The sequence below is a fragment of the Chrysochloris asiatica genome, unplaced genomic scaffold (genome assembly GCF_000296735.1).
Source record: "Chrysochloris asiatica unplaced genomic scaffold, ChrAsi1.0 scaffold00296, whole genome shotgun sequence".
Classification (NCBI taxonomy): Eukaryota; Metazoa; Chordata; class Mammalia; order Afrosoricida; family Chrysochloridae; genus Chrysochloris; species Chrysochloris asiatica.
The window spans coordinates 1,776,321-1,791,768 of NW_006408814.1; the positions used below are offsets into that span (position 1 = coordinate 1,776,321).

Here is a 15,448-nt window from a genome sequence, read left to right on the forward strand (position 1 = left end):
GTCCTAACTCTCTTTCAGTCACTTCTGCCCTCCTTTCCCTGCTGTTAGGTGCTGTCTAGTCAATTTTGACCCATAGCGAGCCTGTATAGGGTCTCCGAGGAGCGGCTGGTGGGCATGAACCACCGACCCTGCAGTTCAAATAGCTTTACAGTGCATCACCGCAGCCAACAGTGCTGTGCTGGACTCCTTTCAAACCAGTGAAAAAAAAGATGACCAAATACGATGCACATCCGCATCTGCCATATGGGGTTTCTGAGGAGCGACCTGTGAGCTTTAACCACCGACCTTGCAGTTCAAAAGGCTTTGCAGTGGCACCTTAATCCACAGTGCTACAATGGGACGCCTCTCAAACCTGTGAAAGTAAGCTGACCAAATAGAACACACATCCGCGTCTCCTGTATAAGGTTTCCGATGAGTGTCTGGTGAGCTTGAACCGCCGGCCTTCTCCCACTGCCCTTATTGTTCAAAAGAATTTGCAGTGCAGCATCTTAACCCACAGCACTACGCTGGGCTCCCTCTCAAACCAGCGTCTCAGCTTGTTCTGAGTGTGTGAGTTCCTGGCAGAGGAAACTGCCAGTGGTGGGGGTGGGTCTTGGCCACTCGGTTAAGCCTCCACCTCCATTCACCTAGATGTATGTGGGCAAACCGTGAGCGCACCTATTCCCAACAACAAAGAAAAAAAAAAAATATGATCGGAACCACCCAAAATCGGCAAAGCACACTGTGCACCTTCCTCCCCCCCCCACACCAGATGTTCCTGTGGAGTGTTTCCGCGGTGTCTCTGCAACCCCTATTTAGTCCCGCTGCTTTGTCTAGCCCAGGATGTGGGCTCAGGCCTCTGAACCTGGCTGGCGGATTTAAAAGTATGCGATTTACCCCCTCTGCTCCAAATTCCACAGGCTATAAGCCTTCAAGGCTTTAAACTATTCCTTTCTCTGTGGATCCGTCTTTTTTTATTGCCTCTTTTTTCCTGGAATTCTGAGTTATTGCTGACGGCGGCCTTCACTATGCCTTCACCCTAGCCGCCAGCAAGCCCTGCCCTCCCTGCTTCAGTAAGTCTGTAATGTCCTTACTCTGTTGCAGGCCCTTCTGAGTTCTGCTACTTGTTGAAATGCTGTGGAGTGGATTGTGACCCAGTATGGGGTTTCCAATAGCAGCTGTTGAGCTAGAACCACAGTTCCTGCAATTCAAAAGGTTTTGCAGTCTTGTGGATTAAACCACAGTAGGGGTGGTTTGTTACTGGTGTTAAGCTGCTACTCAAGGGTGTCTCAGCTTGGGCTGGCCCAAACCTTGATGCTTTGATCGGCGGGCCTGAGGCTCGGAGCCTGGGCAGAGGGTGGCTTAGGCCGAAGAAGTGGGGGATGGGCTTGGTGCTTGCAGGCAGATGGGGTCTGTTTTTGATGATGTCTAAAATGCCTCTCTTTGCCTCCCTGTGCCGTGAGCCCCCCAATTTGCCCTATATACACACCAGTAATGCCTAATGTGGCAATGAGGACCCCCCTGGGGTGGACTATGTTGGTTCCTGTGGCCCTGCTAGCTCTTTGAGTGCGTCTGCCCTTTGAATGGGTCTGCTCAAGCCCTGCTAAGTTCTGCAGTGGGCGGGGCCGTTCCCGAGGTAGGAGCCGGGAGCAGGCGGGTGGAAGTTCAAAATGCTCGTAACTCCTTAATTGTTTGATCCTTCAAAAAAACAAGTTCATAAAGTTGGAGCCTAATGTTTTATGTTTGCCCAAAAGCTGTCTGTCTACCAGGCTGGGGCCTCCCTTTGTGATACTGCCCCCTACTTTCTCTTGAGCCTGCGTATCTGTGCTGCCTGGTCAGGGAAGCTCCGAAAGTCCTATATGCATTTTAGATGGGATAGTTTTGGTGTAATGCTGTTGGATAAGTTCTCAACCATAAGGTCAGTTTGAACCACAAGGTCAGGAGTTTAATCTCACCAGCCATTGCTCAGAAACCCTATACACAGTTGCTGTGAGTCAGAACCGACTTGATGGCACTTCACAACAACATTTTCCCCATGAAAATAAAGATCTGATGTTTCCTAAGGGCGATATAAGTGCTTTCAGACTACAAGTTGTTGTTTTACTCACATTTGATGTAAATAATTTTGGGGTCATTCTGGTTGTAGCCTCTCCAAAGCAAGATATTTTCTACTTTGCATCCTGGTGATGTTTATATTGTGTCCTTTGGAGCTATTCTGTACAGCATTGGGGAATTACCCAGCATTCTTTCCTCTACACTGCCTTAGTTAATTGGTGAATAATACTGATCCTCCCTTCTTGCATACACACATACACACATTTTGGACAAGTAAGAGAGCTATACATAGAGGATGTTTACAGCTAAATGCTGAATTTTGGTTCAATAAACATTATGCTACACGTGATTTAAGAGTAAATAGTTATGCTAGATACTGTAGGTAGAGGGGGAGTGAAGAGAGCAATATAGTTCGCACTCAGGAGCAGTTAGACAAATTGGGGGATTTGTAGCAATTGTAGAAATGACTCCATTTGGCTTCTGATTTTTTTTTTTTTTTTTTAGTGATTGTAGACATTAACAGTAACATAGGCAGTGATTCTCTGTATGGGGGATAAGCTAATTTAAAGATAATTTTTCTATGCTGTAAAGATTAAATAAATATCAAAAAGTTTCCATGTACTTGTGTATTAATCCCAGCTAATTCCTCTATCATCTCATTGTCTTCCTGGGACCTGAGTTATCAGAATGTTTTATACAGTGCCTTCAAAACTGATTGTTGATGAGTTCTTCAGAAATTGAATTCCAAATTAAAATAGTTCTTGTATATTCCAGTTTTGATTCATAGGTAATCCTTTGTCTTCAGACAGTTTAAAAGTTTACCTTTGAAATAAAATTTTTTTTTAGGAATCTGCTTTAGAACTGGCTTTTTCTTAAAGTTGGGGCCCCTGGGTGATGCAAACAAGTTACCATGGCTGGCTGCCAACTGAAGCTTGGAGGTTTGAGTTTACTCAGACATGCCGTGGTAGAAAAGCCTGGTGATCTACTTCTAAAAAACCAGCCATTGAAAACCCATACAGCACAGTTTACTCTGATACACACGAGGTTGCCATGAATTGGAATTGACTTGATGGAAACTGGTTTTGTATACCTTTCTCTAGACTCTTGGGAGTAGAGGCTGTTGCTTGACTCATTAGAGCTTTCTTATTTGCTCATGTCCCCAGGAACCATATAGTATCATGTAGTTGTAGAGAAATTTGGAAAGGGAAGGGTACAAAGGAACTAGAATTTATTGAGTACTTGTTACCTGTCAGCCTCTTTGCCTTCCATGTGAGTTTTTTTAGAGCCTCACAATTGCTTTCTGAATTTGGCATTGTTTCTGCATTTCAGATGAGGATACAAAGGCCTTAAAAAATAGTAATTTTGTCCAAGGAGATACACTGGTAAGTGGAGAATTCAAACCCAGGTTTGTCTAGCTTAAAAGCCTGTGTTCTTTACAGAGTAATACTTCCTAAAAACACATTTATCCAGTAGGAATTCACCAATAGGTCATCCAGCTTTCCTAATCAGAATATGGGTCAGGAATCAAACTTTTGAGCTGTGTGACCTTGGGCATTGCATATGACCTTTCTGAAGCTTAGGTTTCTCACTGTCCGATAGGACTCTTAATAGTTAGACCTCCTCAAGTTGTCGTACGGTTTACTTGAGGCAATCAGATAGGGTGTTGTTAGTAGTAGTCTAAGTCTGGACTCAAACACTAAGTCCAGTGAGATGAACTGTGCCTCAAGCGTTAGCCTTTTGTTGTTGCAAGTCCACAAGTCAAGTTTAATGTGCTTTTTAAAAAATGACCTTTTATGTTCCAGAGTGGGAATAAAGAGTGAGGGAGCAGTTGCAAACAGTATTTTTGGATTCTTTTCTCATTATAAAAGTAAGAAGATTTGTGGGATTTAATTATTCTTCTTAATTTTTTTTATTTTTAATCTCATAAAATTTCAAGTGGCTCCTTTAGAAGCTCCAGCTCTATAGGGAGATGACTGACTGTTTTGTGATGTGACTTAGGAGCTTTCAGGCAATTTTTTTTTTCCTTGACTCTAGTTAGTTGCATGTTCTGCCCTAGTGTCTGAAATTCTACCATAATTAGGATTGTTAAAAGAGGCATGCCATCAATCTTTAGGTAACCTCGATTACTTGAAGGTTAGCTGAGTACAAGGCCCCTTGGAGACTCAGTGGTAGATTGGAGGATAGAAGATGTGCAGTATCAGGACAGACGGACACTGACCACCGGTAATGTTTGCTCTGCCTGTAAACAATGTGGTTGAGTGAGTGAAAAGCAGAGTAGTAAATAGTATCATCAGAAGCTGAGTTGATATTGGAAGGGTCCCTTAATCGTATATTCAGAATAGGACTGTTAGCTTTGCTAGGTTATTTAATGACTGTCTGACTAGATTCAGAGAGTTAAGCATCCTAACTACTTTGTACAGATTAATCAAGGTAGAGCTACCAGTGTACTCTGGCCTATGTGTGTAAGGGAAGCAATGATAGTCATTTCTGGTAGAGCATTGAGAGGTTTCAAACTTGGGTCTATTGATACTTTCCTGGGTACTTTGTTGTTGTTATGTGCCGTGAAGTCGGTTCCGACTCATAGTGACCCTGCACAGGGTTTCCGAGGCTGTTAATCTTTACGGGAGCAGAACGCCTCATCTTTCTCTCGCGGAACCGCTGGTAGTTTCAAATTGCTGACCTTACAGTTCGCAGCCCAATTCGTAACCACTACGCTACCAGAGCTCCTTCGTACTTTAGGGATGTAAAAGAACATGACAGTTCTTCTATCAAAGAGGAAAATGCCTATCAGCAGCTGTACAGAGCAGCAAGTGCCAAGGACTTGAGAAAAAATAGAGTCCCAAGTTGGATAATAAAAAAGGCACACCGAAGAATCGATGCATTTGAATTATGGTGTTAGTGGAGAATATTGACTGTAGCATGGACTACCAGAAGAACAAACAAATCAGTCTTAGAAGAAATACAGCCAGAGTACTCCTTAGAAGTGAGACTTTGATTTGTGTACTTTGGACACATCAGAAAAGTCCAATTACTAGAAAATGCTGTTCGTAGAAAGTCAGTGAAAATGAGCTGGATTGACACAGTAGCCACAACAGTGGACCCATACCCTGGATTCAGGAAGGTGGCGTAGGAGCAGGCAGTGTTTCTCTGTTAATGCATAAGGCAGCCATGAGCTTGATTGCAACTAACAGCAGGTGTTGTGAGGAAAAGGATGCTGATTGAGAGGAAGAGAGGTACTCACGATGACATTACCATTACTAGTAAGCTTCAACTTGGAAGGAAAATAGAAGATCATTAGATGTCATTGTAGGTTTTTGAATTGAGACATGACATGGTCAGAACTCAGCTTTAGGAAGAGTAATAATCAAGTGTTGTCTTAGTTGAAGATGGAACAACTAGAAGTATGGAGGTCAGTTGGGTCAGTGGTCCGGACAAGATGGTAGACGAGATAATACTGATCAGAGATTGTGGGTAAGGAGCAGAGAGGGCTTATAGCATTCCTTCAGATATGTGGAACTTACTAGAAGATGAGACTTTAGGAGAGATCCTAGTCATCTCTAAGGTTTTGTGCTTAAAGTACGGGGCACGTGGAGTGCTGATTAATCACCAGTTCCTTAGGAGACACCCTTTGGGAGAATTGGTGAGTCATTTTTTCCCAGAAATCTTAGGTTTCTGGATCTTGAGCCTCTTAAGTGGAGAAAGGAAAAAACAAGAAAAGTAGAATGATAATGATGGTGGTGATTGTTATTAGATACTGTTAAGTCAGTTCCGACTCAAAGCAACCCTATGCACAACAGAACAAAAATCACTGCCCGGTCCTGCACCATCATCACATTTGTTACGTTTGAGCCCATTGCTACTGCCACAGTGTCATTACATCTTGTTGGGGGTCTTTCTTATTTTTGCTGACCTTCCACTTTACCAAGAATGATGCCCTTCTCCAGGGACTGATCCCTTCTGATACTGTCCTGGCTTCTATGGAGCATTGTGACTGTACTTCTTCTAACACAGATTTGTTCTTTTGGTAATCCATGGTATTTTTAATATTTTCCTCCTACACCATAGCTCAACTTTCACATGCACCTTAGTCTTCATTGATGTCTTTGTTCTGTAGTACTTTTCAGAGGTCTTGTACAGCCAATTTTCCTAATGGAATAAATACGTTGTTTGATTTTTGACTGCTGCTTTGTGAGTGTTAATTATGAAGTCAATAACAACTTCAGTCATTTCTCCATTTATCATGATGTTATTTGTTGGTCCAGTTGTGAGGACTTTTGTTTCCTTTACTTTGAGTTGGCACCTCCAATTACACTCTTCCCAACAATATGGCAAAGGATAGAGATATCTCTATAATTATTTCCATCGGTTTGATTTCAGTCTTGAGTAGCAGTATGAAGAGGTAAAAAGAATTCTGGCGTAGGAGGCAGGAAACTGAGTCTTTTGGGTCTAGACTTAGACTAAAGAGTTCTCTGACTTTAGATAAATTGCAACCTATGGGCCTTGATATTTTTTTATGAAAATTGAGGTGTAGGAGCAAAGACTTGAGTTGATCTAAGGCCTTCCAGTGCCACAATTCTGTGTTTTCTAAGTGTTCTGAGGTGTGTGTGGTCTTGACATGTAATAATTTCTATATGGGAATCTGAACATGGAAGAATGTCAAAGTTTTGCCTTTTTCACCTTCATTAGTATTCTTAGCTATTAGGAAACAATCTCATAGCTGTTTGGGAGCAAACAAAACAATATAAAAATAATTTGGGGATGGGGTTCTTGGGGTGCTTGCATTCTAGTGGCCACTTCTCACATATGGGCCACTTTATTTCTACAGTGGCTAAATGTCTGCATGAGTTATACCACATTCACACACTAATTCTCAGTTCGAAACTACCAACTGTTCTCCGGGAGAAAGATGAGACTTTCTGCTCCTGTAAAGATTTATAGCCTTGGAAATCCTGTACAGGGTCACTGTGAGTCAGAATCAACTCCAGGGCACATGACCATACCCACCATTGTGTGCAAAGGACTGCTAGCTATTTTATATGTAACATATATGCTGATATAGCAGTCTACTTTGCATGGTAGTGTGGCACTATAGAAATGACTATGAAATTTAAGCCATGCAAAATGAGCTTAATTAACAAGGAAGATTACAGTTGTTCTGTAACACACTTAAAGTTTTTTTGTCAAAGCATTAAAAATGATCTTACTGTAGATTATAAATGGGGAAACAAAAAGGATAGAAAAGCTAATATTTATTATGCTGTAATTTAAAATATGAAGATTGAGAATTAAAGTATGTTGAATTATTTTGTAGAGACTGTATCAGTAGTTTAGGCAACATTTCTTCCTCTCATTGTATATTTTATGACACATAGCAAGCATCTCTTCTGTCTTGGCAAATTGTCATATACCTTCCTAAGTTTGGCTCAACTTCCAACATTTTATCTTTCTGCTTTCAGTGTGGTGTGATAGCTCTGAAAATTCCTTTTGAGTGTGAAGGTTTTGCTGTGGCATCGTCATCTTTTTCATCACAAAACCATTTTCTTCATTTATGTTGATCAATTCAGCTTTGCTAAATCCCTCAGACAGACTAGGTAGAGTCTCTAAATGGTGGAGCTTCAGCATTTTCACAGCCAGTTGTAACTGGAACTATTAGGAAGTGAAACTAAAATTTCACTTCCAGTGTTCCTAATAGTTTTCACTTCTTTGCTGCTCTTAAATCTTTACTGGTCAATTCCCTCTTTCAGTTATTCATCAGTCAAATGTCATGTGGGAGACAAGGAGGCAACACAGTGAGAGACTTGGCTGTTCACACATAAACCACATAGTAGATTTGTAGTCATCCCTCACTGACAGACTTTCAAAGAAGCAACATGATTGGTCACTGTTCATGATGCACATGTAATAATTTGTGAACTGAAGAGTTAGCAGCAAAGTGTGAACTTTATGAAATTACTCAGAGTAACTGTGTCATGGTAACTGCCACTTTTCTTTCCAAGCCATAGGCACTGTAGTGAGAACTTCCTGCTGCAAGTGTTGCTTTTTCTTTAAGAAAAGAACAAAAGCCACACTGTTGATTTGGCTTTTACTTCTGCCGTAATTTACTACATTAATATAGAGACTAGGGAGTACATGCTTGGTTCCAGAAGAAAATATTTAAGCAAAGAGTCTACATTATTTTACATATAACTCATGATGCATTTGGAAACAGGTCTCTGTCCTATTGGTATATGCAGTGGTGATAAGTAATTGGTGTATAGTGAAAAGAGTACAGGTTTTGGCATCATAAGGGTTATTTTACCTCCTTAACCTTTATTTTCTTAACCTGTCAAATGAAGATAATGTATCTTAGAATTGTTGGTTTAAGTATAAATGAACTATTGCAGTGCCTGGCACATTTTAGGTGTCCAATAATTTCTTTCCTTTCCAAACCAGAATTTGTCATTTAGATTTATTTCTTCCAGTTGTCTAGCATTTATTTTGTATTTTCCAATTTGATGCAAAGGGAATGATTTTGGAATTAACACATCTATCATACCAATTTAAAAGCATACAGTACAGAATATAAAAAATATAACTTGCCAGTCACAAAAGTGGTTAATTTTAAACTGGCAGTTAAAGTAATTTCTCTCAGTAGTATCAATCCTATTTCTCAGAAATGGTTATTTTTAAGGTAAAATGAAATTTGTTTATAAAGGGATTGTTTAAAAGATATTTGTGTTTACAATTTTTGATATAGCTTTATTTATGGATTTGTCTCCCATTTATTTTCTAAAATCCTTGGGAAGTGTAACACATTTTCTTTGTACTGTGTTGTCTGAACCCTTGCACATGTTGGCTTGCTTCATTATATTGTCTGATTAGGATTTTTTTTACTATTTATCCTGTTAACCTTTTATTTTTAAGATACAAATTTAAAAATTAAATGTGATCATTTTGGAAGTTTTCATTTTTAGATCTTGTTACAGTATTTTATTTTTCTAATGAATCAATCAGAGATCACCAACCAAGGACTGTATGACTTTTCAGTTGTGTGGGGAGCTACAACCAACTTTAAAATAAATAAAATAAAATGGTGAAAAGGTGTACACCCTTCCACACACACACTTTATTTTAACCTGTGGCCCACTGCACATAACAATTTACTATATCTGCAGGATTTATGACTTACTTGTCACGTCTTTCTTTTAGTAACAGAAGAGAAGAAGTCTTTAAAGCGAACTTTTCAGCAGATACAAGAGGAGGAGGATGACGACTACCCTGGAAGTTACTCTCCGCAAGACCCTTCAGCAGGACCACTCTTGGTAAGTGTTGACCAAGTATTGGCTCTGTGAAGTGACTTCTGATTGGAAGAGGATGGCCACAAGGTGGCACCAGTAGCACTAGTATGGACTCACCAGAGGGCAGCCCTTGGGGCACTGCTGCAAGATCCACCATTGAAGCTTGTCAAATAGCAGATTTGCGTTTATCTTTTTGTGGGATGGATTCTTTGTTTTTAAAAGTATTTGAAGTTGTTTCTGCATTTTCACTCCTAGAAAATAAAAAAGAATTTTGCGAAAGATGATGTTACAAAGACATTCAAAAGTCCTCTGAGGATGCCTGCCTCCAGTAGTACCATTGTTTTTATAAGCAAACAACTCTGTAGTTTCTAAGGACTAACTGTGTAGTATTAGTGAATCTGCTGTACTTGTGTGGTGCTGCGGGTTAATGTGCCAGACTGAAAGCCGTTTGAACTGCAAAGTCATCAGTTCAAGCTCACCAGCTGCTCCTCAGAAACCCTATACAGGGTCGCTATGGGTCAGAACCCACTCAACGGCACTTAACAACAACAGCCTGTTTAAACAGCGAGCTAACCTTTAGTGGACCATGTGTTTGCCTTCCTGGGCCTTTCATATGAGTTAATTTATGAGCCTGTTCAGTTGGTTCCTTTTATTTATTAATTATATGAAGCTCAGGGAGACAGATTGAATAACTTGCCCAGTGTTTTAATTGAAGCCTAGCTCTGCCTGATTTCAGAGGTCTTCTTCTTTTCAGTGTGTCACAGTGTTATTGTTGTTAAGTGCTTTCAAGTTGGTTCCGACCCATAGCGACCCTGTATAGAGTTTCTGAGGAGCAGCTAGAGAGCTTGAACCGCCAACCTTGCAGTTCAAATGGCTTTGCAGTCTGGCGCATTAGCTCACAGTACCACACCAGGACTCCTGTGTCACAGTGCCATTACCCAAAAAGAGCTTTACTTTATTACACATGGCTTTATTGTGCTTTATCAAAATGTTGGGTTAGGCTGGGCATCAAATGATTCCAGCTTATAGCAACCCTATAGGACAGAGTACAATTGCCCCATAGGGTTTCTTTTGCTTTGGAGTTGGTTCCGACACATAGCAACCCTGTATAGGCTTTTCAAGGAGTAGCTGGTGAGTTTAAACCACCAACTTAGGAGTTCAAACTGACTTTGTACTTATCCTGTAGCGCCACACCAGGATTCCATAGGATTTCTAAGGCTATACAGATTTTTACAGAAGCAGGCAGCCACATCTTTCTCCCAGCGGTGCTGCTGGTGGGTTCAAGACACTGACCTTTCAGGTTACAAGTTACCACCCGGACTCCTTAATGACAGCACTGTCAGGTCATGTCTCTCTGCATTTAAAACGGTAATGTGCATAATTTAGTTAAGATTTCTTTCTGCTTTGGCAGATCTTTCTAATGAGTTACCTGTAATGCCGTACAGTTTTGTTTAATATTTTGTGTTTTTTTTTTTCAATAATAAACTCTTCTTTGTTTAAAAAACAAACCAGGGAACTGCAAGCAGTGTCACAAAACAAAATGTGTATAAATTGTTTAATGCAAAACCAATATGTTCTGTAAACTTTCATCCAAACTCCAATTAAATAAATCAATTAAAGAGGAAAAATCCAAACCAACAAAAACTGTAACACAAACACCCTTAATTTGTCCATTTTCAGGATAATCCAACTACCACCTAAATAATCATTTATTCCTAGGTCATTATGTACTTGCAAGATTCTGTGTTTTCTAATAATTTAATAATTCTTTCATTGATATATACAGAACATGTATTCTTTGTTCTTCTCAGTTTGTGACTCATGAATTTGACAGTTAATTTTGGAGGTATTTGCCCAAAATGAAAATGTCCTCGATGTGGGTAAGGCAAACCCAAGAAAGAATTGAAGTAGGTTTTTGTACATTTTATTTAATCAGTAAAAATGCAGTTGATAAACATCTTTCACATACACCTTATTCCATACTAGAGACTGTTCTCTACTGGCAATTAGTCATTATTTCCTGGTGTGGAGCTGTGGGTTAATGTGCTAGATGGCAAAGTCAGTTTGAACCACAAGGTCGGTGGCTCTAGCTCACCAGCTGCTTCTCGGAAACCCTATGTAGAGTCACTGTGGGTTGGAACTAACTCGACTTGTCACTTAGTAACAACAACAATATGAACTAGACCCTTTTATTTTTTTCGACTTGCCAAAGATAAGTGATTAAAGTAATAAAACAATTAGAAAGAAGTTCACTCTTGTCCTGCAAATTCAAATTTAGAAAAATTTTGTACATTTCTTTGGCATTCTTATCATTCACTTCAGTATAATATAAATTCATATTGTTCACTTCTAGGACTAAGAACAATATTTTAAATGTCATTAAAGAAAGGTTTTAGAATTTGTCTCCACCTCATTTAATTCCAGTGAATTTCTTCCAAACCCTCATCTCTCTTAATGGATAGTGTTGTTTGTGTTTTTATTGTACAGACTGAGGAACTAATCAAAGCTTTGCAAGATCTGGAAAATGCTGCATCTGGGGATGCTACCGTCCGACAGAAAATTGCCTCTCTGCCCCAGGAAGTGCAAGATGTTTCTCTATTAGAAAAAATAACAGGTGAGAAGGTAGATTCTGGAGAATGGGGGAAATCGTTGTATCAAATCCCGGGACGTGCTTATGTCTGTAGGTACAGACATTTCACATGGTGTTGGGTGCTACGCCATCTTGGGATTTGAACAGTGAAGCTACTGGGATAGTCTAAACTTCCATAGTGATGCTAGGAATGATTGCAGAAGTCCTGACAGGCCACAACCTGTGGCACTCTAAATAATAAGGAAGGCCTGTTGTAAACTGTTCCAAAAAACAAACAAACTGTGTCAGGGGAGGCATTAATTTAATAAAAGAAAATAATTTATGATTCAGTGCTGTGTGATTTACACAGGCCATCCTGGGTTATGAATGTTTTACTTGACTTTTAATGTTAAGTAAATTTGCTTTCACTTTGAAACAATTGAACCAACCCTTACATGCAACAAATTCTCCATCACAATCATCTCACTTGCTGCATGTGCAGCTTTTTAACCATTGGAAAGGCTCTGAATCTTTTCTTGCACTAAAGTAAGGATAAATAAGAATCATATGCACTTGTTCCAAATTACCTACAAATTCTTAGCCACAGAGACGGATCTTCTTCATAACCCAGGCTGTACAATATGTGCTGCCACATTCCACAGATTATGGTGCCTTCACTGCCAAGAAGTCCAGGTGTATATTGTTGGTCATGTTGTTTTACACTAGTGATTAAACAAGGGGAAGTAGACAACATTACTCCACCTTTATGCATGGGAAATTGAAAAGAAGGAATGAACCATGAACTAATATTTATAGGTGATACTTTGTGCTAGGTGCTTCTACTCTGCATGGTGGTCTTTTGAAATCTCTGATTGTATATCCCCTTCATACCATATAGGAGGAAAATAAGCTTTGAGAAGTTAGGTGTCTTATGTCACACAAGTATTGGATCTCGGGACTCCAGCTTAGGCTGGAAAACTGTTATTTCCATTATAAGAACCTGAAACTATTTCCACACTCTTCTGGGGTCCACCATTTTCCCCTCTAGTCTCTTGACTTGACCACATCTCTGACTTCCTCCATATCTGTTTAAAGGAAATTAAGGGCACTCATGAAATATTTGCTTCATTCAACAAATATTCAAGACAACTGTGTAGCAGATGGTGTTAGTGTTTCACCCTGGCCTACCCAGTGTTTAGGAGTTAAGTGCCAAAAAGAAAGATAAATTGGGAGTATGGGGGCAGAGAGTGACGGAGGGAGATCGTATTTAAATGTGATGAGGGAAGGACTTTCTGTTGAGATTATATTTGAACAGAGTCTTTCCAAACATGCGGAAACAAGCTGTAAAGTGTTCCTAGGAAGGAAGTATGACCCAGGTAGAGAGAATAGTTCAGGTAAAGACCTTGGACAGTGTGGTTAGTTAGAGAAACCCAATGGTAGCCTTCTAAATGACAGCAAGCATTTCCATTCAATCCTTTTTGCTTCCCTAGTTCCAACAAATATTGTAGCCCTGCTGGGACCTTCAATCCATTGATCCCGCCGCCTTTTTTTAATCTTTTAGTCTTCTCTCTCCTTATAGCCTCATTTTTCCTTCACTCAACTTAGAGTCCATGATTTATAATTACTTTCTCCCTATACCTTCAACCTCATCTCCTTTCTTTTCTTTGCTCTGGAAGAAATCCTCAAACTGGCTAACACCAACCTTTTGTCTCTTCTTTTCTTTTACCGACACAGGTGAATGTGGCTGGGTAAAAGAAGCCACACAGCTTTGCCATATGCTGGCTTTTCCTCCTGTTTCTGTGGATGAACATGTTGCTTTCCTAACTGGTTTCTCTACTTTGTGTTAGACTTCATTCTTTGACCTATTCAGGGCTGTGCTCCAAGTCTCTTCCTTTCTCCTGCATCTTCAGTTTTTGTTTTCTTCTTTCTATTGGATCATTCCCAGTAGTATGAAACATGTATTTTTTTTCTCCACATGAGAAAAACTTTTTGACTATATAGAGAAAAAAACTATGTCTTCCTCCAGATACTTCCTTATTTACCTGTCCTTGATAGTACACTACCCTGAATGGATTGTCTGTGCTCAACTGTTTCTACTTTCTAGCCTTCTGTTTGTTCTGGATTCCGCTTTATTGAAACTGTTCCTGTCAAAGTTGCTGATGACTTACATGTTGCTAAATTCAATGTAGGGATCTCTGACTTCATCTTCACTTGACCTCAGTAACATTTGGCCATTGATGGTTTCCTCTTCCTGCATATGTTTTCTTTACTTGGTGTAGTAGAAAGCAGTGATCTCTCTTCTCTGTCTCCCCAGAGATGTCTGCATCCCAATCATTGGAACTTATGAATATGTTGTCTTATATGGGAGAAGGGAAGCTATAGATGTGATTAGGTTAAGAATCTTGAGATGGATTATCCTCAATTACCCAGGTGGGTCTAATGTATTCTGTGGGTCCTTTTAGAAGAGGAAGGTAGAAGGGTCGGCGTCATAGAATGAGAAGTGACTGTGGACACAGATGTCAGTGGTCAGAGAGAGAAATTCAGAATGCTATGCTGCTGACTAGAAGATAAGGGAAGGGACTAGTGACCTAGGAATGCAGGAGGCCTCCAGAAGCCTAGAAAAGGCAAGAAAACGCATTCTTTCCCTTACAGTTTATAGAGGAACACAGGTCTGCCAGCACCTTGATTTTGCCCAGTGGAAACTGACTTTTTGGCCTTGGGAAATATAAGGGAATAGATTTTTGTCATTTTAAGTCTGTGGTAATTTGCTTCAGCAGAGTGGAAAGCTAGGACCCATATTCTCCTGGCTCTCCTTTCACTGGCTAAACCTTTTCATTTTCTTTGTTGTCTTCTTCATGCCACCTTGACCTTTTTTTAAATTAATAACTTGTTTTTGTGGTTGTTGTCTTTTATCGCTTAACGTTGAGTACTTAGCCCTCTAACCTAGCTAGTCTCACTGATAATAGGTCTCATCTATTCTCTCAACTTTTAATTGGTTCTACAAGGGATCTTCAGAAAGTTTATCTAAAAAGAGAATTGAAAGGAACAAACAAAATGGCTGATCGGGTGGAAGTGCCGTAAAGGAGCTCCGCCAGCAACAACCCAGAATACCCAACCAAGTAGGCTCGGGATGGTTCCAGAACTCTGAACCACATATAAAGGAATACTTAGAAGGTTGGAAGGCTCATAGCTGGGGGAATTGTGGAAGAAGCAAGAAATCTATTGCTTTCTAGTCTGGGACGCTCAGCTGCTCCAGGAGCCACCATCTTTGGCGAGACCACGTGGAAGAAGAATCGGAGCGGGCAGAACCGCTGAGATAAAGGTGTGGACATACTTTTCTTTTAGTATCTGTTCATTGGTCCCTTGGTATCTGCGCAACTCCATTCTGGTGACTATAGGGGTACTTGAGCTACTGGGCACCCCAGCCCCACCCTCGGAGGGCTCTACTACGCATGTGCACAGATCTCCTCAAATTTTAAAGAGACAGTTTCCAATTAAAACCAAACGATTACAGCCAGCCCTGAACTGTTTCCAACTAGAAAAAAGGCCTAAACGGGGATTGTGGAGC

General features: G+C 40.2%; 1 protein-coding gene across 1 annotated transcript in view; it reads left to right on the top strand.

Moving 5' to 3' along the window:
• Positions 1-15,448, top strand: part of RPRD1B (regulation of nuclear pre-mRNA domain containing 1B) — a 99,047-nt gene that overhangs the window by 26,743 nt on the left and 56,856 nt on the right. The window contains exons 4-5 of the mRNA XM_006874731.1: positions 9,223-9,335; positions 11,799-11,925. Coding sequence (XP_006874793.1) covers positions 9,223-9,335; positions 11,799-11,925 — 240 coding nt within the window. The remainder of the gene's footprint in view (positions 1-9,222; positions 9,336-11,798; positions 11,926-15,448) is intronic.